General features: G+C 40.2%; 1 protein-coding gene across 4 annotated transcripts in view; it reads right to left on the minus strand.

Annotated features, from left to right (window-relative positions):
• Positions 1 to 24,416, minus strand: part of RERE (arginine-glutamic acid dipeptide repeats) — a 443,179-nt gene that overhangs the window by 201,275 nt on the left and 217,488 nt on the right. For 3 of the 4 annotated variants that reach the window (XM_032863320.1, XM_032863322.1, XM_032863321.1), the window contains exon 4: positions 20,059 to 20,184. The exons of the other annotated variant lie outside the window; for it this stretch is intronic. In XM_032863320.1, coding sequence (XP_032719211.1) covers positions 20,059 to 20,184 — 126 coding nt within the window. The remainder of the gene's footprint in view (positions 1 to 20,058; positions 20,185 to 24,416) is intronic. 4 annotated transcript variants of the gene reach the window in all.

Genomic DNA, 24,416 nt, shown 5'->3' on the forward strand with positions numbered 1-24,416 from the left:
TGAACCAACAAGCAGTTGGTGGTAAAAGTTTCTCCATCTAGACCTGACCCTTCTCCCCCTTATCTGTAAAAGCCAACTCCAAACCACCCAGCTCATTAGGATGCCTCCTCTTTACCTTACCAACGGACAGGTTCGATCACTTTGCACCTCCTCTCTGATGTACAGACACTACAGCAAATACAATACTTTTAGCTACCTTAAAGACATCTACTTATGCCCTATGCCTCCCACAAATACTTACACATGAGAAGGCAAGAACTTGGACTTTCTCTTAAAGATGCAGCCATCATTCGTAATCCCTTCCTCTAAAGATGCCTAGTACCAAATGCTACATAATAAGAACATTTAATATACGCTGGCTTAACACGCCAGAAGGAAACAAACACTTTTATACTGGGGGAAAAAACAGCAATGCCGCAACGTGAAGGATTCCAATCATGGTGAAGACATTTTACCAGACTTCCTAATACTGATGAAACAATGAAACTAAGATCTGAAAACACAAATAAAATTCAACTAAATCGTAAGCCATTCATCCTTGTTAAACTAGTCTCTTAAAAACTTCCCTACAACTTGTACCCTACATGTGTTTACACACAACATACCAAAGAGGATCATGCCAATTCCAAACTAACAAAAAGATACCTTTTAAAAGTCATCTTTTCAAAAGCTCTACTTTCATACCTTTTTATAGGTAAGCTCTACACCAAACACGAGACTTGAACTCATGACCCTGAGATCAAGAGTGGCATGTTCTACTTACTGACTGAGCCAGCCAAGCACCCCTCCACTTCCATAGCTTATCTTTGGAGAACCACACTTAATCATATTTGCATGAAGATAATCCATCTTGGTTTAAGATGAGGAACTGTAACTAAATTCATAAATATATTTTCAAGTTATAGAAATACAAATAAATGTACAATCTGTTAAAAATGTTCCTTTCCAGGGCGCCTGGGTGGCTCAGCGGGTTAAGCCTCTGCCTTCGGCTCAGGTCATGATCTCAGGGTTCTGGGATCGAGCCCAGCATCGGGCTCTCTGCTCATCAGGGAGCCTGCTTCCCCCTCTCTCTCTGCCTACTTGTGATCTCGGTCGGTCAAATAAATAAATAAAATCTTTAAAAATAATAATAATAATGTTCCTTTCCAGGTGCGCTTGGATGGCTCAATTGTTAAGCATCTGCCTTCACTTCGGGTCATGATGCCAGAGTCCTGGGATCGAGCCCCACATCAGGCTCCCTGCTCAACGGGAGGCCTGCTTCTCCCTCTCCCACTCCCCTGCTTGTGTTCCTTCTCTCACTGTCTTTCTCTCTCTCTCTCCCTGTCAAATAAATAAATAAACAAACTTTTTTAAAAATGTTCCTTTCTATGAAAGGTAACTATATAATCTCTTGTTTTTACTCTGCTCTTGACACTCTCAGTATGTTTTTCCACCTGACATAAGTACAGTTCTCCCAGCCCCCAGAAACAGCTGCTGCCCCTGGAGTCATTATCACTAAAGAACTGGGCAGCCTTTGTGAATCTGATTCTGTGCTGAATGGCTCTGAGGTTTCAGACTTGTCCAGCTGGGGCAGAGATTGCTGGCTGCCTACCTTATTGCTGTTCTCCCACTTTCCTTAGTAACAGAACCCCTCCACTACTGGAACACAGACAAAACAACTGCGGCCCCCTGGAAAATCCATGTGAACTGAGGCTGTTAGATGGGGCTACTAGAAATGCACTGGAATGGGCGGTCTTGGCTTCTGCCTGTATGCCCTCCTCCTTCAGCTGTCTAGCTGTGGCTAAGAAACACTTGCCCCCATCTACTCCAGAGCAGTGTTTTATACAACACAAATAAGATGCTGTAGCAATGTCAAACAGCTATAAAAAAATCTCTAAATGGTTACTTTCTGTTTCTATACTTACCTCATCGTAGAATAGCAACAAATAGTTCATGTCCTGGGCCATCTGTGGCCACAAGGAAAGCTTGAGAATGGAAACCATGCAGTAAGGACAATGCAGCCGCAGGCAGGAAACAAGATACCTGAGAAGCATGGTCCCTCTATCAACCTTGGATGGCATACCCTTGAAGACACCTTGTTTTACATGAGAACACATACTTTTTACCACTGTGATTTAGGCTTTTATTATATACAGCCAATCCTAATAACAACTAATACTCCTACATTTGGAGGCCACTGTAAAATTTTCAAAGCACTATATTACCTCTCTTTATTCTCATGAGAATAATCCTTTAAGTAAGCAGGACAAGTATTACCTTGATATGACAGATAGATGGAAACTAATACCCTTAGAAGATTAAATAGCTCACTTAAAGTAATACAGCTGGGAAGTTTTGATAGCAAGAATTGAAAAAAGAAACCAGCTGGCTACTTCTTCCATAAGAGCAATCTAACTCTCAGTGAAGTGAAATTAGTTAAGCATAATCATAGTAAAATAAAATATAAATGATCAGGAGTATTACACAATGAGTTACATAATATACGTATGCCAATGGATATAAAGATATACCAGCTCAAAATAATAAGAGGAAAGAAAAAAGCAATTCCCCACTAACTCTTTTGTTTGGTCCACTAGTCTCCCATCCAAGTACTAATTGGATTTAATGACTGCAGTGAGAATGTACTCCATTTTACAGTAGTTTAACAAAGCATTTGTGGAAAGGACACAAAGAGGCAGAAAGTCAATTTTATAATAATTTAGCCAAAAATGCACCAACTAAACTAAGAGAAAATACAAATGCTACATGCATTATCACATTAGTTTAGGATACTACATAAACCCTCAAAACCTACTCTCAAGTAAAATCTGAAACATTAACACTCTATCTGGATACAAACAGGATCTGACAATAAGTAACAATCCTTCTTAAAAATTGTTTGGAAAGGGACGCCTGGGTGGCTCAGTGGGTTAAGCCTCTGCCTTCGGCTCAGGTCATGATCTCGGGGTCCTGGGATCGAGTCCCGCATCGGGCTCTCTGCTCAGCAGGGAGCCTGCTTCCCCTTCTCTCTGCCTGCTTCTCTGCCTACTTGTGATCTCTGTCTGTCAAATAAATAAATAAAATCTTTAAAAAAAAAAAAAAAAATTGTTTGGAAAATATGGTCTTGGTGATAATAATAATGTCCTTTAATATAAAGGCTTCTAAGAACCACTGTCACTCTGATGAGCTCTGTACTGTTCTTTAAATGGTGAGGAAAGGCTGGCATGTGGCCAGCCCCACTCAGTTCCCACAATGCCTCTGTGAGCAAAAGTCTATTATTAAAAAGCTGGTGATTAGGATCAGCCGTGTCATCTGTGACTATGGACTAATTTTTATTTGGGCAAGTTTTCTTTGCTTATGTGGGTATCAAATGTTTTATTTCATCAGCAACAAACACTAAAGTATTTGCCCATGTCAATACTTATCTGTTAAATACTAAATTAAATAGAAAAGTAATACTTTTCATTAAAAAGATTTTTTAAAGGCTATTCTGCTGTCCTGAATATTTTGTGCAACATTAAAAAAAAAAAAGGACCCACATGGAAAATTAGGACCCAAACTTTAATGTTTTTTTATTTATTGTGTACAATATTCTTTATAGGTATAAGCTGACTGCCAAAGAAAAAATAACCTAAAGAAAGCCATACATTTAATTCTTCCTATATGCAATATGCTTATTACCACCACCACCCCCACCCCCACCCCCCCAGCTGCAAAAACACCCGTCAAGAAGTAATAATGTTACTAATCACCTACCTGAGCAGCCGCAAAAACTAAGATAGCACTTCTCTGGAAATTGTCAAGAATGAGCCTAAGTTTCCTAAATACCTTTGTGAACATATATGTAGCTTTAGTTCATGAGACGTAAGATTTGCCTGGAAAAAAGCTGACACAAAGACAGAAACATCTCCAACCAGTATGCCAAAAACAAAGCAGCCTATGACTCAAAAATCTAGTGAAACACACTGATAGTTTACCTCCTTTACAGGGAAAACTCAATTTGAATGATAAAACAAATTTCTCTAATGAATTAACCTCAAAGGTCTATGTACGATCTGGTGTGACCTATCTTTGGAAACAATGCTGACACAGAGTGTATGACAATGCCCCCCAAGATGACCTAAGAGAAATTCCAAGTTCAACACTCCTAAAGGTCAAAAGCATTATTAAACATGACAGATGCCCAGGGCATGCTCCAGTAAAAAGGGAACTTTCACTGGGTCTCACCTCTCACTGCTTCCTTTGGGAGCTAAAATAGCAAGTGTTTAACCATTTCATTTGCATCGATGCTCATTTTTAAATAGACATTTGAATTTTCAAAGAAATTCATGTTGCTTCTTCCTAAACTAGATCTGTAAAATGATAACCCAAGCAATAAACCAACAGGAAGAAAAAATACATAGGACTAGAAAATTTGGTAGGAATAAGAACCAATGTGTTCAGATCCCATGACTAAGAAGATGCAGATACAAAGGAATTGAGCCTGCAGGGTCCCTGCCCCACGTGTGCAGGGAGAGGAGAGGAGCAGAATGTCCGAGTCGGATTTAGGGCAGAGTGAGAGGCTGAAGCGCACTTATGCATAACCTAATTTGATCTGAACAATAATCAAGTCTGTAAAGCGAGGGAGTTTCACTATAATTTTGTAAATAAACATCTCACTGGATTTTTTTTTTAAACTGATTAATCCTTTTGACAGTTTTCTAGTCCATCTTCTAAAAGAACCCATTCCTCTGCTCAACAGACAGCCTGATACTCAGCGGTCACTGTTAGGTAATTATATTTTCTCTGGCAATCAGAGGAAGGCATCATTTCATCCAAGGAGCAAGTTAATACCAGTGGTTGTCTAGGTCTCAGTCCTCCGCCCTTCTCCCCAAAATACAAAAGGGAAATACATCTCTTTCTTTCAGAAGAATTCCAAATGCATTCAAAGTGGCATCATGAAACAAGTTGAAAACAGAGATTGTGTTCTCCACATTACTGTGACATTACACAAGTGTGCATTCTACAGACTCCTTCACCGGAATTATGAAATGTACAACCCATGAGTCTGCTGGAGTGCCACCTCTCTCTCGCTCCTGGACAGACCACCACCCACGTCCTTTACTTACCCTTTCAACCAAAAAGACTTGGAAAGGAAGGGCAAGCTACAATCTGGCCAGGGGAACAGGAAACAAAGCACACAAGAGATCATCATTAACCATCTACAGGAACACAGGTGGGGCTCACAGGGCATTCCTGGCTCCCCAGCACGCACAGAAGCAATGGAGCTGGCCAAGGGAGCTGGCTGCAATGTTTAGGAACAGGATCTCTCTCCCCAGAGATTCTCTGACACTGGAACCAACCTGGGGTTCACTTTGCCCAGGTGAGCTCTCCCACACCAGAGTCTCTCCATGGCAGCTGTGCACCCACCATGGCTGGATTCCATGCACATAAGCCGTGTCTAATACTGTTACTGAAGCTAGTCACAGTAGTTCACAAAGATCTCCCTCTCTTTCCATCCTTACTCCATTACTCTCCCTTCCCACTCTCTCCCCCCTCCACACTAGATAAAAAGGATTTTTCAATCTGATCAGCTTTCCAGGGAAGCAGAAATGTGATTTTACACTATTCTTTAGCCTCACCTCATGGTTCCACTACAGGGACCAACGTCTCTTAACACGGCTTTGTCTAGCTAAGCACGCTCCTCCTGAGGCTGAGGCTGAACCAAAAAAATCTTTTAGAGGGGTGCCTGCATGACTCAGTCGGCTAAACGTCTGACTTGATTTTGGCTCAGGTCATGATCTCGGGGTCATAGGATCGAGCCCCATGTCGGGCTCTGCACTGGACATGAAGTCTGCTTAAGATTCTCTCTTTCCTTCTCCCTCTGCCCCTAAAGGAGGGGGGCAAATAAAAAAATAATGAAATAAAATATAAAATCTTTTAGAATCAGTACGATCTCTACCGCAGACTATATAAAAATACCACTAAAAAAATGAAAAAATATGAAATAAAATATAAAAAATAATGAAATAAAATATAAAAAAATAATGAAATAAAATATAAAATCTTTTAGAATCAGTACTATCTCTACCGCAGACTATATAAAAATACCACCAATTTTGAAACACTGAGAAGCAGAGTCTTATCTCTCCTCAGACAGACTGTAGAAGGGCAGAAGGCTTCAAACTTCATCCAGAAGATTCCAACTGTGCCGGTCCAATGGACAAGTCAAATTATGCTTCCACATGGCAATGCCTCCTGTATAACTCTTCCCAGGCCAGTGGAGAATGGCAAAGCACTGACCGCAAAGGCTCTTCCTCCTCTACATTCCTTAGCCTTTTTATTACACTGGGATCACAGTGCTAGTTTTTTTTTCTCTCTCCCTAAAGCTCATGAGATGAGGTTACTTTGCTTTTCAACTCGTTGGCTGAAATCACATCAGCCAACAAATTAAATTAAAACCACTAAGGGTCACACACACACACACACTATTAATAAAAATGAAGTCAACTTCTTACAAAATTTTCTTCCTAAGGGAAGACTATAAAACTCAGCATGCATTAACCAACACGTCAGACTGACGTATAGTGCCCAATGCAGCTGATGTTTGCTAAGGGCATCACTAAAATAATCTGTTAACCACCCACCCCCAGGTACAAAAAAGAAAACAAACAAACAAGAAAACAAGGTTTAAAAAGAAAGAAAGAGGGACGCCTGGGTGGCTCAGTTGGTTAAGCAGCTGCCTTCGGCTCAGGTCATGATCCCAGCATCCTGGGATGGAGTCCCACATCGGGCTCCTTGCTCGGCAGGGAGCCTGCTTCTCCCTCTGCCTCTGCTGCCACTCAGCCTGCCTGTGCTCGCTCGATCTCTCTCTCCCTGGCAAATAAATAAATAAAATCTTAAAAAAAAAAAAGAAAGAAAGAAAGAAAGAAAGTAAGCAAGCCCAACACTCTGTTTAGTAACTCCAAAAGATACAAAGCCACTTAGGCAAAAGTAAATCACACATCTATTCAAGAGCACTGCTAAATGGAAGGAATTATCCAAAGGCTCCACCGGCCGACTGAATAATTTTAATACAAAATGCCTAGCAAATCTCCCTATGCTGCTGACAAATCACCAGCTGAGGCAAATCCAAGATAATGAAACACTGTAAGAAGGGCTCTTTTTAATAATTTAGCCCATCAAGGAGTGAGTATTGATTCTTGTTTTCAGCTGAGGAGAGCGCGTTATCTTCAGCCTTACAGCTCAGTGACAATGTCAGGGGATTGAATCACAGTGCCTTTCCTGCCATGCAATCCTTTAACTGTCACCTTGGATTCTTTGTCGTTCTTCATCCATTTCTAGAGAAGCCCTGGTCTCATGGACGTGTCTTCCCCACTTAACCAACAGTAACCATAGCAGCATTTCAAGTTCTACAGATTAAACATATCTGTCAATTATCATTTGCCAGCTGCCTTCCTTTTAAATAAGTGTAACAATGCATCAGATATCTTTGTGCATTCCCATCTTGTTTGTTAACAAATCTGCTCAATTTCTTAAGAGCAGATTGACATTCAATCACTGTGGGGAGTGCGCCAATCTCGGGACATCTGTGGACATTTTTAATACATCCAAGCAGGCGCTACTAACAAAGCAAAGCGGTATAGGTATCGACCACCAATTCCCCATTCTAACAGGGAAGGTTAGAAAGTCCCCGAACTTCCAAAAAAAGTTTTTTAACCAAATAGTAAATTTAGCAGTAATATTAAGAGTATTTCTGAATCTTTATACTAGAAATACATTAAAAAAAAAATGTTTAGACTGAAATCAAGCCAATGGTCTCTGATTCAAGTACGAATCAAACCGCCCTCATCCCTGACATAATGCTCTGCACTCCAGTTACACTGCCCTAAAGCTCCAGTAATGTCATTCAATTTCCTTTCTGTTATTGTAGACAATTAGCTCCACCCTCGCACCAAATGTGTGGGAGTAAGGATCTGGGGTCAGCCACTTCTGCGGCTCATTTGCCTTTGGATGCAATTCCTAAACATCCGTCCGCAATCCTTTGGCTCAAGGCACCTTCCTAATTAATCCCAAGGGTCTCTGGTTCAAGGTCACCACACACACAGCTACTGCAGGACACCAAAGGCATTGTATAACTGCCTTTTAGTTCCTTCTTCTTTTCCACCCAAGCTATAAGCTGTTACAAGGCCCTGGGGCAGGGCAGCAGCATATTCTCCATTTGTCTCCGGCATCACGGAGAACCGTCCCTTGTCTAGAGGCTGCAACCAAGGGCAGCAGCCTTATAACCAACAATACATCCCCCACTTTTCTGTTTTAAGAGTACAGTGAGCTGCCCTCTAAGAGAGATTCAAAGGGCAAAGAAAACCAGCACTAGAGACCAAAACAGCAAATAAATGAAATCAAAAACATAATAAGCCAGCTTCCTATTACGTTAGCTGAAAAAGGGATATGGGCATGTGTACAAGGTATATGCTGTATGAGTTCCACAAGCCCCTGAGAATTCCAACAGGTATGGAAACAAATATTTAATTTTTTTAAATTTTTTTATTTTTTAATTTATTTGACAGAGATCACAGGTAGGCAGAGAGGCAGGCAGAGAGAGGGGGGGAAAGCAGGCTCCTTGCTGAGCAGAGAGCCCGATGTGGGGCTCGATCCCAGGATCCTGGGATCATGACCTGAGCCGAAAGCAGAGGCTTTAACCCATTGAACCACCCAGGGGCCCCTGGAAACAAATATTTAAAATAAAAATAATTTTTCCTGAGCCACATACGGATATCTAATCAATGAAACCATCATCAGAAATATCCTCTGGGTCCCACACCTCCCCCTTTTCAGTGCGAGGTAGAAAACAGGGTGGAAAAACACCTGTCACTTCCCTCCGAAAAACCTAAAACACACGTGCGCTAGGTTTTTCTGGCTGGTACTGGCTGATCTCCCCTCTTGACTGTATTAAATGGTATACTCTGCACTGATGGTTTCATTTGTCACATTTAATGTATTCCTTTAAAAAACAATCCTTTTTCACCTTATTCTTTCATAATATATATATTTCCTGTCTTCTAAATGAAGAAAACTACCAATTCAATAAGGAGCAACTTCTCAGAGTCAGGAACTGTTCCATGCGCTGCGGACAAGCAGCTAAAGAAGCACAGTCAGTTCATTTACTCTGGCCAGAAGGACAGACTGCAGTGGACCCTTGACCGACACAGGTCTACAACGGTAGGCCCTCTTATATGTAGATCTGTCACATTATAGTAATACAAAGGTATTCTCTCTTCCTTGTGATTTTTCTTAATAATATCTTCTTTGTTTCTAGCTTACTTTACTATAAGAATACAGTTCATAGGGGCGCCTGGGTGGCTCAGTGGGTTAAAGCCTCTGCCTTCGGCTCAGGTCATGATCTCAGGGTCCTGGGATTGAGCCCCACGTCAGGCTCTCTGCTCAGCAGGGAGCCTGCTTCCTCCTCTCTCTCTGCCTGCCTCTCTGACTACTTGGAATCTCTGTCTGTCAAATAAATAAATAAAATCTTAAAAAAAAATACAGTTCATAATTCGTTTAACATACAAAAGATATAGTAAGCAACTATTCATGTCATCAGTTAGGCTGTTAAAAGTTTTGGCGGAGCCAAAAGTTATACAGGGATTTTCTACTGTGGGGGGCGGAGAGGCGGGAGGAGGAGGTTAGTGCCCCTAAACCCCACACTCCTTAAGAATTAACTGTATATAGGGGTGCCTGGGTGTCTCAGTGGGTTAAACCCTCTGCCTTCGGCTCAGGTCATGATCCCAGGGTCCTGGGATCGAGCCCCACATTGGGTTCTCTGCTCAGCAGGGGGCCTGCTTTCCCACCCGCCCCCCCCCACTGTGATCTCTGTCAAATGAATAAATAAAATCTTAAAAAAAAAAAAAAAGAATTAACTGTATATATACATGAAGTAGCCAGGGCACAACTTCAGGGACACTGGCTGGCTGTCTCTCTTGGAGAGCAGCAAGAGCAAGCGAAGTGGGAGAAGGAGAGGACTCATTTTTCTTTTCAGTTCAATGTATATCCTAAGTTTTTTTAATGTATTCATTTTCTTGGCTGTCTATTTTATAATTTCAATTAACAGAGTTTAGAGATACATGATTTAGTTCTGAATAAGGTTATATATAATCAAATAACTAAGTAGTATTACCATGGGTATCACAAAGTAAGTAAATCAGATAAACTGAACGTGCCACACATTAATGCCACAAAGGGGAAAGTCACATCACGGCAAGCTGCATGTAACTTACGGAGGCTTCTCAATTATTACAACAAAAATGAAAGCAAAGGAAGAGCGGAGTCATCCTGAGGAACCTGCTACTGTATCTAAACATGTTATACACCATACCGCAGCCTCTACTAATCTGGGCCATAGGCAATCAGTAGCAAGTGGCTCTTCCATTTCAGCAAAACACAAATCACCTATTCTATTAAGCTAATGTTGGTAGTTAGAATTTCTTTTTTTTTTTTTTTTTTAGTTTTGTTTGAATTAATTTATAAACTGTCTCTTAAAGCTGTAGTAGGGATATAAATATGCAGATTATATCTAATTTGTATGCTGGAGAAGGCAAGACATTAAGTGATAAGAGAGAACCACAAAAACAATTTTTCAAATGCATAAGATGCTCAGGTTTGAGAACATGAGTTCTGGGACTGGTCTGTCTCCTGCAAAGGACATGATCAAATCTGCATTTACAACAGTCACTGAGGCAGAAGGTAGACTTGCATTTCCTAAAGCTGGCTGCCCGTCAGCCTCTCCTGGGGAGCGCTTGGAAAAACTATGGATTCCTGGGCCTTGCTCCAGAGCTACTGATACAATATTCTGGTTTTATAGTGAGGAAACTGAAGGACAGAGATATGAAGTAACTTGATCACTGGTAAATGCTGCCAACATGAATTAAATCAAGACCACAATTTCAACAGTAAAAATGTGTATGTTTTTAACCACGTCCATGATATATTACTTCCAGGCAGCTTTTCTTGCCACTAGAGTGTAAAGAGGGGAAAAAAAACACCATCGCAGGTTTTTCCCTCTTTCTACTTAAAAACAAAAACAAAAACTGAAAATGTATATAGTCTCTGTTGCTAAAAATGAAAAATACCCTAAAGCCTCAAATAGGCTTTTCCATCCCCTCACCCCTCTCTCTCCATTTCTTCCTTTCACTGTACTCAAAAATACCACACTTGAATTAATGGTAGCTCAATTCTGATCTATTTTTCAAAGGCAGAGCAATTTAGCCTGAGTTCAAAACAAAACAAAACAAACAAAAAATCAGTGCCATTCCACAATAACCACGGTGACTCAGCAAAAATAATCATGGAGGGCTAATATTAGTGGGTCAAATTTTTATGAAGAACAGGTTACTTATATGGCCTCAAAGTTTCTCTCTACAAATTACTTACTAATTATGAAGCAAAAGATAGTAACTTATCCAAATAATCAAAGTTAACATCACTAATAATGTGACAAAATGATATCATATTCTCACTAACATGGAGACTCAGGACACAAAACCACTGACGTAGCCTGGCCTACAATGCATAACCTAAATCTAATATGCAAGAAACAGCAAACAACAAAAAAACCCAGACTGTGCTCTTTAAAAACATGTCAATCTCATGAAAAGACAAAAAGGCTTAAGACACTGTTCCAGATTAAAGGAGAGTTAAGAGACACAGTAACTAGGTATCAGCGTGATGCCGGTCTGGTTACTTGGCCCTAAAACAAAGTGCCATGGAAGGCACTACTGGGACACATGGCAAACAGTGGATATCTACAGATCAGATTCATATTGTTACACTTTGACATTTCCTGCTTTAGGTTAACTCTGTGGTGGCTATATAAACAAACATAAACAAACGTCTTCTTCTTACAAAACACACACAACTATTTAGAAGTAACGAGTCAAGACGTCTACACTTTACTCTCAGATTCAGAACAAAGAACAGAGAGCCCAAAAACAGACCCAGATAAATAGTCAACTGACCTCTGACAGAGGAGCAAAGGCGATACTATGGAGTAAAGATAGTTTTTCAATGACTGGTGTCTGGACACCTACATGCAAAAACAACAAGAAAGAAATCCAGACACAGTCTTTACATCCTTCACAAAAATGGACTTGAAATGGATCACAGACCTGAAATGTAAAAATGCAATACTATAAAACCTCTAGAAGATAATGTAAGAAAAAAACTAGATGATCCTGAGTTTGGTAAGACTTTCTAAATTCAACACAAAGCACATAATCTACGACAGAAAGAACTGATACACTAGATTTCATTAAAATTGAAAACTGTTCTGCAAAAGACACTGCCAAGAAAAGACCTACACAAGACACATCTGACAAAGGACTGCTGCCCAAAATATGCAAAGAACCTTTAACACTCAACAATAAGAAAATAACCTGATTAGGGGCGCCTGGGTGGCTCAGTGGGTTAAAGCCTCTGCCTTCAGCTCAGGTCATGATCTCAGGGTCCTGGGATCGAGCCCCGCATCGGGCTCTCTGCTCAGCGGGAAGCCTGCTTCCTCCTCTCTCTGTCTGCCTCTCTACTTGTGATTTCTGTCTGTCAAATAAATAAATAAAATCTTTAAAAAAAAAAAAAAAGAAAGAAAATAACCTGATTAATGACGGAACCAGAAACCTTAAAAGACACCTCACCAAAGAAGATATACAGACAGAATTGGGGTGTGGGGAGGAAAACTTCACATCAATGTTATAGAGAAATGCACGTCAAAACAGCAATTAGATACCACTACAGACCTATCAGAATGGCCACAATCCAGAACACTACCACCACCAAATGTTGGCAAGGATGTGGAGCAAAAGAACTCTCGACCACTGCTGGGAACGCAACATGATACCACTACTCTGGCAAACAGTCTGGTTGCTCCTTTAAAAACTAAACATACTCTTACCATACAATCCAGTAGTCACGCTCCTTGATACTTAGCCAAAAGAATTAAAAACTTATATCCACACAAAAATCTGCACATGGATGTTAGAGCAGCTTTATTCATAATTGCTAAAACTCAGAAGAATGACGGTCTCTTTCAGTAGGCTAATGGATAAACTGTTGTATATTCAAACAGTGAAATACTATTCAGCATGAAAAAGAAATAAATTTTGAGCCATGAAAACACATGGAGATGTAGGAGATATGGGAAATCTCTCCACTTTCTGCTCAATTTTGTGGGGAACCTAAAACTATTCTTAAGACTAAAGCCTACTAGGCACCTGGGTGGCTCAGTGGGTTAGGCGTCTGCCTTCGGCTCAGGTCATGACCCCAGGGTCCTGGGATCGAGCCCCGCTTCGGGTTCCCTGCTTCTCCCTCTCCACTGCTTGTACTCTCTTGCTCTCTCTCCCACTCAAATACATAAAACCTTAAAAAAAGAAGAAAAAAAAAGACTAAGGCCCATTTAAAAAAAAAAAATGAACAAGTACCTGATACTCAATCTAATGACATAACATAAAATCAAAGACAAAACCAGAAAATGCTCACTTCTAGGCAGGAGTCATAATAACTTAGTGTAATAATTTCTACAAACCCTGAAAGAGACCGATTAACCTTACTTTACTACTAAAACTTCACTCCAGTCCCTAAGAAAAATCCAGTACTCTATTCAAGGCCTTGATATTTACCAGAGCCGCTGTCACCAAAAGTACTATCTGATATCCTAAAATGAGGGGTAACACTAAAAAAAGTTAAGCTAAACAAAACTGCAAGTTCTACTTCCACGTGCTGATATTTCTTTGGCAATTTATATTAGTCAAATTAATTCTGGAGAACTTATAAAACCTGAGAACTCCATGTATTTGCTTAGATATTTTTCTAACAATATAAAACAGCTCCAGGAAGGCAAGGTTAAAAGATCAACAGTATCTGTAAGTAATAAAGGGTGATGTAGTAGCATCGCTGAAAGAAAAGCAGCTCAGTGAAACCTACAAGGAATCCCTACCCCTCATACAGACCTATGATTACAAAAAGACCGCTTAAATAGTACGCAGTTTTATAAAACAGTAAGGTTATTCAAATCTATGTTCTCTAAATGTGGCTTGCTGCCCCTTTTGTTTAAAAAAAAAAATTAAAATAAAAAAGAGCAGATGAACATGACAGCCCTTAAGAACAAATTAGCTGAAGTGAGCCTTTAAGGGAGAACAGAATATGAAAACAACTGATCCAAGTGAAGGAATTTCTCTGGAAGCAGGGCATAATGCTCTCTATTACTAATACTGGTTGGCTGGGTATTTTAAGACTTTTTTTTAAACCTGTTACATTAAAATTCAACAGCTATTAATCACCTTTCATTTAGAGTAGTTGGATTAATCCCAGCATTTGTATTAGCAATTTTTCTAAAAACTCCGTTGTTTTAACACCTTTCACTACAATCAAATATAAAAGGCAATGGTTATTTTTGTTTTTTTTTTTAAGATTTTATTTATTTATTTGAGAGAGAGAGCACAAGCTGGGGGGACAGAGAGAGAGGGAGAAACAGGCTCCCCACTGAGCAAGGAACCCAAGGTGGGACTCAATCCCAGGACCCTGGGATCACGACCTGAGCCAAAGGCAGACGATCAATGGACTGAGCCATGCAGGTACCCTTTTTTGGCATTCTTAATGTCAACTGGGGGAGCCAAGGAAATACTGAAAAAGCAGGATATCCTCAGAAACCCCTGCATATCGACACAAGCAACCAGATTAGAGTTCTCTATACAAAACTACAAAAGAAACATAATCAGCATTTAAAATGGCATTTTAACTTTTTTTTTTATAGATTTTATTTATTTATTTGACAGACAGAGATCACAAGTAGGCAGAGAGGCAGGCAGAGAGAGAGGAGGAAGCAGGCTCCCTGCAGAGCAGAGAGGCCGACGCAGCGCTCCATCCCAGGACCCTAGGACCATGACCTGAGCCGAAGGCAGAGGTCCCAACCCACTGAGCCACCCAGGTGCCCCTAAAATGGCATTTTATAATAAATGTTTCCTTTTAATTATTAGATGGTACTGAAGCCCCAAGTATGAAAAATACTAGTGTTAGAAATGATTCTTGAAAATGATAAGTGCCTTCCACAGGCAAGAAATACTATCTTAACATTGGTAGGAGTTACAGTCACCAAAGTTTAAAGTAGATATTAAGCAAAGCATTCTTAGCTTTTAAAGAAGTAAATGATGTATGGCATAGGCCGGCTACAAGACATCCTTTAAGAGTTGAGGTAGGTAGCAAGGAGCAGTGGAAAGAGCACTCACTGACCAGAGACACAGGAGACCCAGATTCTGGCCTAGGCAGCCCCTCCTGAAGCAGGGATCTGGGGAAAGCCACAGGACACTCGCTCCCAGCTCTGTGTTAGTGGAGCAGGCTTGGGCACTTCCGTGGAGCGGATTTACTCCAAGGGAAATGCAAAGCCCAATTTCTTACGTGTATGAAGTTCTACCTGAAACACACACACAGATTAACAAACACAACGGACTACAGCAGTTATTTTTCAAATGTATGTAGATGTCATTAAATAAAAAGGAAACCCAAAGAGCAGCTGTTGACTAATCATGCATTTGTAAACAAAAGGCCACTAAAAAGATGATCACCACAGAGCTAACGCGAAAACAAAATGGACGGATACCAAGGCTTCTCCCACGATGCTGCCACCAACACCGTCCATTCAGTCAGGGTGAGCGCCGGCCTGGGCCGCTCTCAGGGGCAGAAGCCGTCCGCTCTAGCAAGCAAGTGAGCAGCACGCCAGCTCAGGAGCTCTTCAAGTAAAGTGAAGGCAAAGGTGGGCCTCGCTGCAGGGACCACCCAGGAGGTGCAGAAGTCCGCCGTGAGAGCAGCAGAGACTACACAAGGGCCAAGGTGAGGTCCCGAGTTAAACCTCAGTCCTGACATTCACTCAAGGCAAGATTTTATATAATTATAAACCTCAAATTTTCTCATCTGCAAAATGAAATAAATATCACAAATTAAACTATGTGAAAAGAGTAGCACGGTGACTGGACACAAAGTAAATGCTCAATGTTAGTTTACTTCCTTAACAAACAGCTAGCGGATTTGAGGTGTTTTTTTTTTTTTTAAGAATTTATTTATTTATTTGACAGACAGAGATCACAAGTAGGCAGAGAGGCAGGCAGAGAGAGGAGGAAGCAGGCTCCCTGCTGAGCAGAGCCCCCCCCCCCCCGATGCTGGGCTCGATCCCAGGAACCTGAGATCATGACCTGAGCTGAAGGCAGAAGCTTTAACCTACTGAGCCACCCAGGCGCCCCTGATTGGAGGTTTTAAATGACACACTGCAGAGACTTTATAGAGACACAGTTTCTAATCTTAATTTAGATTTTTTTTTCAACATTTATAGGAATCTACTGATTAGCACCCATGGTTGAAACAAATACTTTCTCCAGAAAAATTCACATACATTTAAGACTCTGCAAGAAATTTAAGAAGTTCACAGACCCTGTTAAACTCAGAGTCCTCCGACCCTATGGACCTCAGAACAAGAATGTCTAGAATACTAATAAATTATTTAAAACATGAGTTGGTACAATGAAAAACTATAAGACAACAGATAACACTTAATGAATGCTTATTATATGCTTAATACCATGTTAAGCAATTCAATGAATTATTTCATTACGCTTTGCAACAACCCTTGGGGTTGACAGTAGTGCTGTGCCCATTTTATAAGTGAGAAAACTAAGTGTTAAAAACGTTAATTAACACGTCCCCTGTTATAAAGGAACACATCATGAGTGAAACATGCACTCTAAAGAATGCACCAAAAACAAAACCAGTAGCTCAAAAAAAAAAAAAAAAAGACAGAAATAAAAGTTTGTTCCACTATTACTAAAGTCCTGTTTTATTTATTTGTGTTAGTCACTCAACAGAGATCTTAAACATGCAAAAAACATACAATTACAAAATAAAAATACTAAACAAATTGGGGCGCCTGGGTGGTTCAGTGGGTTAAGCCTCTGCCTTCGACTCAGGTCATGATCTCAGGGTCCTGGGATGCAGCCCCACACTGGGCTCTCTGCTCAATGGTGAGCCTGCTTCCTCCTCTCTCTCTGCCTGCCTCTCTGACTACTTGTGATCTCTGTCTGTCAAATAAATAAATAAAAATCTTTTAAAAAAAATACTAAACAAATTAGTCAAACCGTTCATCTCCTAGTGAGGAAGGAGTCAGGTGCCCGCCAACGAGAGTTCCAGCCTGCACAGCGGCGTCCGTGACAAAGAAAATAAGCAAGCATTTTTAAGTCTCCTTTAAATAGCTGTACTTTTCTGCTTTGGACAGAATCTGTCCTTGCCACTGAAACCATCCACTACTGGGGTGGGGGGGTGCCCGGAGGGGATCATCTTTGCCCAGTCTAGGGAGGCTCTGGGAAATGTTTTCTCTGCCTTCCCACCTCCCTCACTACCCCTGAATTGCCAGCAAACACAGCACTTCTTGCTTAAAAAACAAAAAACAATAAATAAATAAATAAATAAATAAATAAATAAAAAACGAACAAACAAAAAAAACAAGCTAATAGATTCTCCGAAAGTAAAAAGGTTGCCTTTCCAGCACAAATACTTTAAATATGAACAGGTAAGTTAAAAATTTATAAGATTAAACTGGAGTTGAGATCATCATCAGTGTAGAAACACAGATCACATATACCTGAATATACAAAGAAAGTTAAATTATGACGCAGTTAGCACTACCCTATAAAAACTAAATTAACAAAAATAGTCTATTAGAGAAGACATCTGGTGTATCATGGCAAGAACTGGTAATGATATTGTCTGCAACCCTGTAATCAATTTTTGTCTCCCAGCAGCTCTCTCATTGCACTGTATTAGATCTGTGTGCCTGCAGAATTTAGGAGAGCTCCACACGTGGGGGTAGCTTTGCCAACTGGATCGGATTCAGGTCCAGCTCAAACGACTGTGGCAGCAAGCAGCGTCGTTAAAGAACAATCAACACAGTCTGGTTTATGCAGCATCATCTTGACTCACAGATTTATTATCTTATTATAGGATCTTCTTAAACCTACACATGATGGTACCTAAATATGCCACCAATCATGAATTTACTTACCCCACTGAACACAATACTTTTTACTGCTGTAAATAAATACATAAACAAATACTGGTCATCACTAACACTAATACAAAAAGTTTACTAAAAATCATTGTTCTTATGAGCAGAATTTTAAGTCCATTCAACAAATCCTGATTAGTGAATACTGTGGTAAATGACAGTCTAACAATGACACCCACACTAAATGGAGAATAAAGTGAGAAAATGCCAGCCTGAAAGATAAAATCATTTCTTAGATACATACGGAAACAAGAAGACAACTGGTAAAGGCTGAAATTTTTAAAGTAGATGGTCAAGCTGGGAATCTGCTAATTTGGCCTTTATGATGTCAGTGCATCTCTCCAGAGATTAAAAATAGACTTTTATCCACTACGTTGGGTCTTATCTTCCATTGTGAATGATTATTATATCAAGAATTCCAAGGATTCCACAGTGTGAACATTTTTTCTGGTCTAATTCTTGATAAATTACACCAGAAACTATTTGAACATGAAATTATTGTTGTGATGATTATCCTAGCTTTGCTTACGATTACTAATATCCGACATCTCCATTGCCCTGGTCCTCTTCACTTTACGCATGGGTGACAGCCCTCACCACCTAACTGGAGCTCCCGCAGTCTGGCTCCAACCAGCTACCCAATCCATCTTCGTAAGCAGGTATTTGCATATCAGCTTGCCTGGAATAAAAAAGCCTAAAAGGCTTCTCTTCTGCCTATCACATAAAATCTTCCCTGTTCTCACCTTTACAATGCTCTATGATCTGGCCCCACATTACATCCCACCTCTGCTCCCACAACTCACTAACCTGTGCTGTTCACAGACGTCCTGCGGTCATCTTCTCTCAATTCCCAGCTTCACCAGGCCCACTGCCTACGTGGCTTACAGCGACAAGCTGACTCGTACACCTGGAAGGCTCCTCCAGTCTGCCTGTCCACATGTTACTGAGGTATCAAAAACAAACCCAGCTCCTCAAAACCTGCCTACCTTCCCAAAACTTTCCCAAGTGCAAGAGCCCATTTGCAGCACTCTCTTCTCCTAGTTTTAAGATACTATTTTTCTACACTGCAATTAAACAACTCATTATATATTACCAGTATCCTGTATTATGCACATGCATACGTGAGGGCTACTCCCTCGTGTTATTTTGTAATTGAGTATGGATTTGAACCCCACAGTCAGGTTACATACAAAAGAGAAAGACAGGTCCTCGCCCTTCTTTCACGATTAACAGCAGTCAATCAGAATAATAAACACCTGTCTTTCAGGAAATGTTCTCATTAAATCCTTACAAAGAGGGAAAAAAAGGAAGAAAGGTGTATATACAACTTTCATAAAAGGTGAGATACATCCTACAAATAACCCACCGATCACTAACGCCAGGCCCTGTGTTCTGGGAACAGAGCACCACGGACACTTTCTCCTGCAGCATCTCACACGTGTCATTGCCACCAGGTACCAGAGACGTTCGCAGGGCACAGCTGAGAGCACCAGATCTACGCCCTAACTCAAGACTTTGGAAGTGTTTAATTCTGTATCTGGCATTGCAGAAAAGCCTCACTACTCCTCCTCAGCAATATTCTATAGAATATCACCTGAGAGGACAGCATCCAAAATAGTTTAGATTCGTGGGCCCTGAGTCCCAACGATGCTGGGGAAGTGCGCGTTCCACATGTGGACTCAAACTTACCCCCTTTTTTCCCCTTTCAGTTGCCAACATCCATACTCGCTGCTGATTGCCAGCTCCTGCTCCTTGCAGCGGCCCAGCATGCTCTCTGCTGGCACCCAAATACCCCACACCACCAAACCCCGCTGACTTCTGGAACTGTCCTAGAGGGGTAAGGCAAGTCCCGTATTTTGCTTCCTCTGTGCATGTACTTGTTACTCCTTTAAAAACACATACAATACAGCACATTTTTAAAGGGGCTCTGGGGAGGGAGGTAATATTCCTATTTTATACCCTAAGGGATATAAAATATTGATAGCTTTTAAAAACGGGATTCTCCTTACCCCTACAGGCCCTCTCCCGGCTTCAGAAAGATGTTGTGGTGGCTGTGATGCCACCGGCAGAGAGCATGCTGGGGGGTCACACAAAGCAGGAGTTGGAGATCTGCAGCAGGCCTGGGAGTTGTGGACCTAAAAAAGAAAAGAGCTTTCAGTTAGCATGCCCAATGTCCCCTCCGGCCCTGGTTACTAGGGGCACGCAGCACACAAGCAGGAATCTGCACCATCCTTTAGCAGATGGCCTCTCAGAGAATTTATTCTACCGCTGAAGTTAGCCTTTCTGCGTCAATCAGAGCTGTTGCTTGTTTCAGTAAGAACAAACCTATGACCCTTCTGGCTCCACAATGGAATCTGGGTCCTGTTGAAAAGCAGTATGGTGTGTGCCCCCAAAATAACCAGGTTAAGATGCGACACAGTGCCAACGCACAGTGACAATGGCATGCTTTGCTTAGATTAAAAAACAAAAAAGCAACGGTGTCAGATAAACACAACTATAAAATGAACCACAAGTGAAGAAACTGAGCTTTCAGAAGAGTTTCCAATGTGAGATGCTAGGGGCATAAGACAGATACTTAATAAGGAAATATTCAAGACATTAGCAGGTCAAAGAAAGACCTTATGATTCTCAAAGTCCTGGTTTAATTTTATAAAGCTAGAAGTAAAAGACAAAGGCTTAATACCAGAGGGAAAAAGGACACCATTCAAATGAGTTTTAATTTTCTCACAAACGCCCACCTGAACAAAACGTAAAGCTCAAGAAAGGCATTATTTCTTTTAGGGGCAAAACCAGTTCTGGTATGTAACACACATCTATTTTATTTTTCTTTTAAACTTTGAAGACATTTAAAAGCAGCAGCCAATTATAGAGCAACTCCTGAAAGTCAGCACCGTCCTTGTGAGCATCAAAAAAAGATACCTCAAATAACTGTTTGAGCGTGTTCCCTTTCAAATATTCTAGAGAGTATATAACACTTCCAAAAAACTAACCAATCCAATTTTGTGTGGTTTTAAATGAACTAAAAACTCCATAAAATCAGATACTTATATAAGAATCTCTGCTCTTAAAGGTGTTTACAAATGACAGAAAAACTTTTTAATATTAAACCATTTTTAGGGAGCCTTATTACATTCAGTTCTTTAGAATCACTAACAACCTCCTGTGATCCAAGATTTTCATATCCTCCATTAATGACCTGTTTTTCTATGTCTCCTTTAAAACAAACAAGAACATGAATCCCAAGAAAATAAGCCAATACTGGGAATGTGTTCATCATGATGGTTTTCTTTCCTTTTGGTACAGATCGCGCTCTAGAGTACGCTGGGCACCACACAGGACACTTCCTGTGCGGTCAGTCTCTGACTCCCACTGCCTCACATGATAACACCAATATTGTTTGCAACATAACCTTCCCCACCGCACCTCCCCTCCTCCCCATACCAGCTCTGCAGACAAATCAAACGTTCAACTGTGTACCAGAATGTACAATATACCATAATCATCCAATAAAAATGAATTGCTCGTTAACTGTTTGTACTAGAATTCATTAATCAATCAGATCATGCAAATCCTTATTCATTCAAATTCAAAGTTTTAAACCAAGTCGACACCTAGTAAGGCATTTCAAAGCACCTTGGCATTATTTTAAATATGCAAAAGTTCAAATAATTATTAAAACATTTTAAATATTAAAAAATACATTTTAAAGCATATCACTGTTCTTATTTATGAATCAGAAAGCATGGACAGTATCTGTTTCCCTGATTTTCTTCAGTTCTTCTAATGGGTTTTACTTGTCCAGTTCTAAGGAATCACATTTGAACACTAAGACTTGACCAATATTCTTGCACAGCAGCTCTCTGCAATATCAAATTGTCTCAAACTTTTCTTAGGCTCCTTTTTAAGAAAAGATGAGAATGCCTAAAGTTTTCCACATTGAAAACATTTCACATAGAACAGGTTTATTAAACATTTTTAGATACATATTTTATAGAATAGTAAAATTAAAACTCTTTTCTTAGTTCTAAAATCCAAATAAACCAGGAGAAAATGAATTACCCAACTTTAGAATAATTGTGAACCATTAAAACTTTAAATCCCATGTGGCCTATAACGACTGTCGGTCATGAGTGAAAACAGCCTGCTGAGAAGCTGAGAAAATGGGGCCAGTAAGATGCTATGAGATTATTTATTCCCAAAGCCTCACTGTGATTTTCACTTCTGTGAATACCATCCCCTCCATTCATAAGCTGACATTCATATCCTGCAAAAAGGTGATGGTGATTCAAAGTAACTTTCAACATGATTGCCCCGTAACCGGAAGGAGAAATATCTAACAACATTTTGTCCATTAAACTTGGGGCCAAGGATTTCATCCCCCCTCTTGCTTCGTAAAGGATTAAATAAAATTTTAAGCTTCACATTTACATGTGAAAAGGACATGTGGTCTCACCACATATATTTATTATTCGTGGCTTACTCCAAACAAACAATCGGGAGTAAGTCCAATACCCCATTATAGTTTATTATAATGCTTATAGATAGCAACTAAGCAACCATGGCCTTTACTTTAAACAAAAGGAGAAAAAAAGTGTGGCCTTCAGAAGCAGCAGATCAAGAATGTGTACCTTTTCTTGACTTAGAAATCACCATGTAAGAAGAGTGGGGCCACAGTGACATACTCACTCCTAACGTGAGAGAACAGCTAAACTAGCGGACAGGAACTCCTCTGAAAGAATTATTTCAACTGTACCTTCCACTATGTCTCTAAGTAATATTTAATTCTTCACTCTACAAACTAAAAACAGTTGATAATTAATTTCATGGGTTTCACTTCATTATCCAACACTACCCTCCAAGTCGCAAAAGCTGTGTGTGGGTGGTACTGACCTTTTCCCAGGAAATGAACTAGAAAGAGAAAAGGGAAGTATGGAGAAAAATGTTCAATTCTGCAGGCCTAACTTGAGGGACTATCAAGAAGAGAAAAACAGCCACTTTTTATACAAAAATGAACCATCACACCATAAGGCATTTTTCCTATCCCCTGGCCTTCTCAGGAATGCTTATCTATAGACTAAGCCCTCATTTGTCTTTGCTAAAAGTCAGTAATATCAAAAATTCAAAATAGATTATGATGCCTAAAAAATATTATGACTTTGGCATTACTCATGTAAATTTCCTTAAGAAAATAAGAAATTGAGTTTTAACATATTTTAAGAATAAATTATTTAAATATACAAAATACGGGGCGCCTGGGTGGCTCAGTGGGTTAAGCCTCTACCTTCGGCTCAGGTCATGATCCCAGGGTCCTGGGATCAAGCCCCGCATTGGGCTCTCTGCTCAGCAGGGAGCCTGCTTCGTCCTCTCTCTCTGCCTGCCTCTCTGCCTACTTGTGATCTTGGTCTGTCAAATAAGTAAATAAAATCTTTTTTTTTAATAAATAAATAAATAAATAAAATACTACACACTGCAGGCTACCAAAATACTACGTATTGTAAACTAAAGGTAAAGAAACAGGTCTTTTTGGTTTGCTTAATAAACAGAAGGTTAATTTGTAGTCAATGCATCGTATCAAATTACTACTAAAGTTTTTCTAAATCTTCATGCAGTGAATTTTTTCCACTTTAATAAACATTTATCGCGGATGTTCTATGGGCCAGGCAATGAGCTGAGCACACAGTATACATCAATGAGTAACACAGGCATAGTGTCTGCCCCTACAAAAACTTAGATCTAGAGCACCAATTAAACATCGACATTGCTACCATGTCATTCCATGGCCCAGGCACTATCATCCACTTTGTAGGCTTGATCTTTTCATCTAAAAACCGCCTACCTGCAAGGTAGGTTTATTTATACCCTAGCCTCATCTGTAAATAAAATGTTAGGAGAGCAACTCAAGAACAGACCAGCTGATGTCAAAGTCAAGCTCTCAACACATGCACTCTGCATCCTACCATCTCTCCTCTCAGTCCCCAAGTAACACCTCAAATTCTGAAAGAGCCATACTCACACTAATGTAGACCTCCTGTCCCATCCCCAGGAAAGTTAATACAAGATTTACCTAAAATGAATGCCCACTTCCTGAATGTCTATACAACATATATTCTGTGCTGAATGGTCACAGCAGCCAAGGCAGGATTAAATAATTGTGGCATGTGATACAGGAATGATAATTAACTCGTGTGTACACACAGAAGTGTGTACACAGTGCATATTAACAAACTATCCCATATCCCCTAGCGTTATCTATGTAAAGGTCTCTAACCAAAAATGAGAAGATAAAATTACTTATCCTTAGTAAGTTTTCATTTTAAAGATGGAAGAGCACCTTCTTGCTTTTAATCTACTTCAGAGAAACTTGATT

This window comes from Lontra canadensis, unplaced genomic scaffold (assembly GCF_010015895.1).
Source record: "Lontra canadensis isolate GAN:19392208 unplaced genomic scaffold, GSC_riverotter_1.0 scaffold25, whole genome shotgun sequence".
Classification (NCBI taxonomy): domain Eukaryota; kingdom Metazoa; phylum Chordata; class Mammalia; order Carnivora; family Mustelidae; genus Lontra; species Lontra canadensis.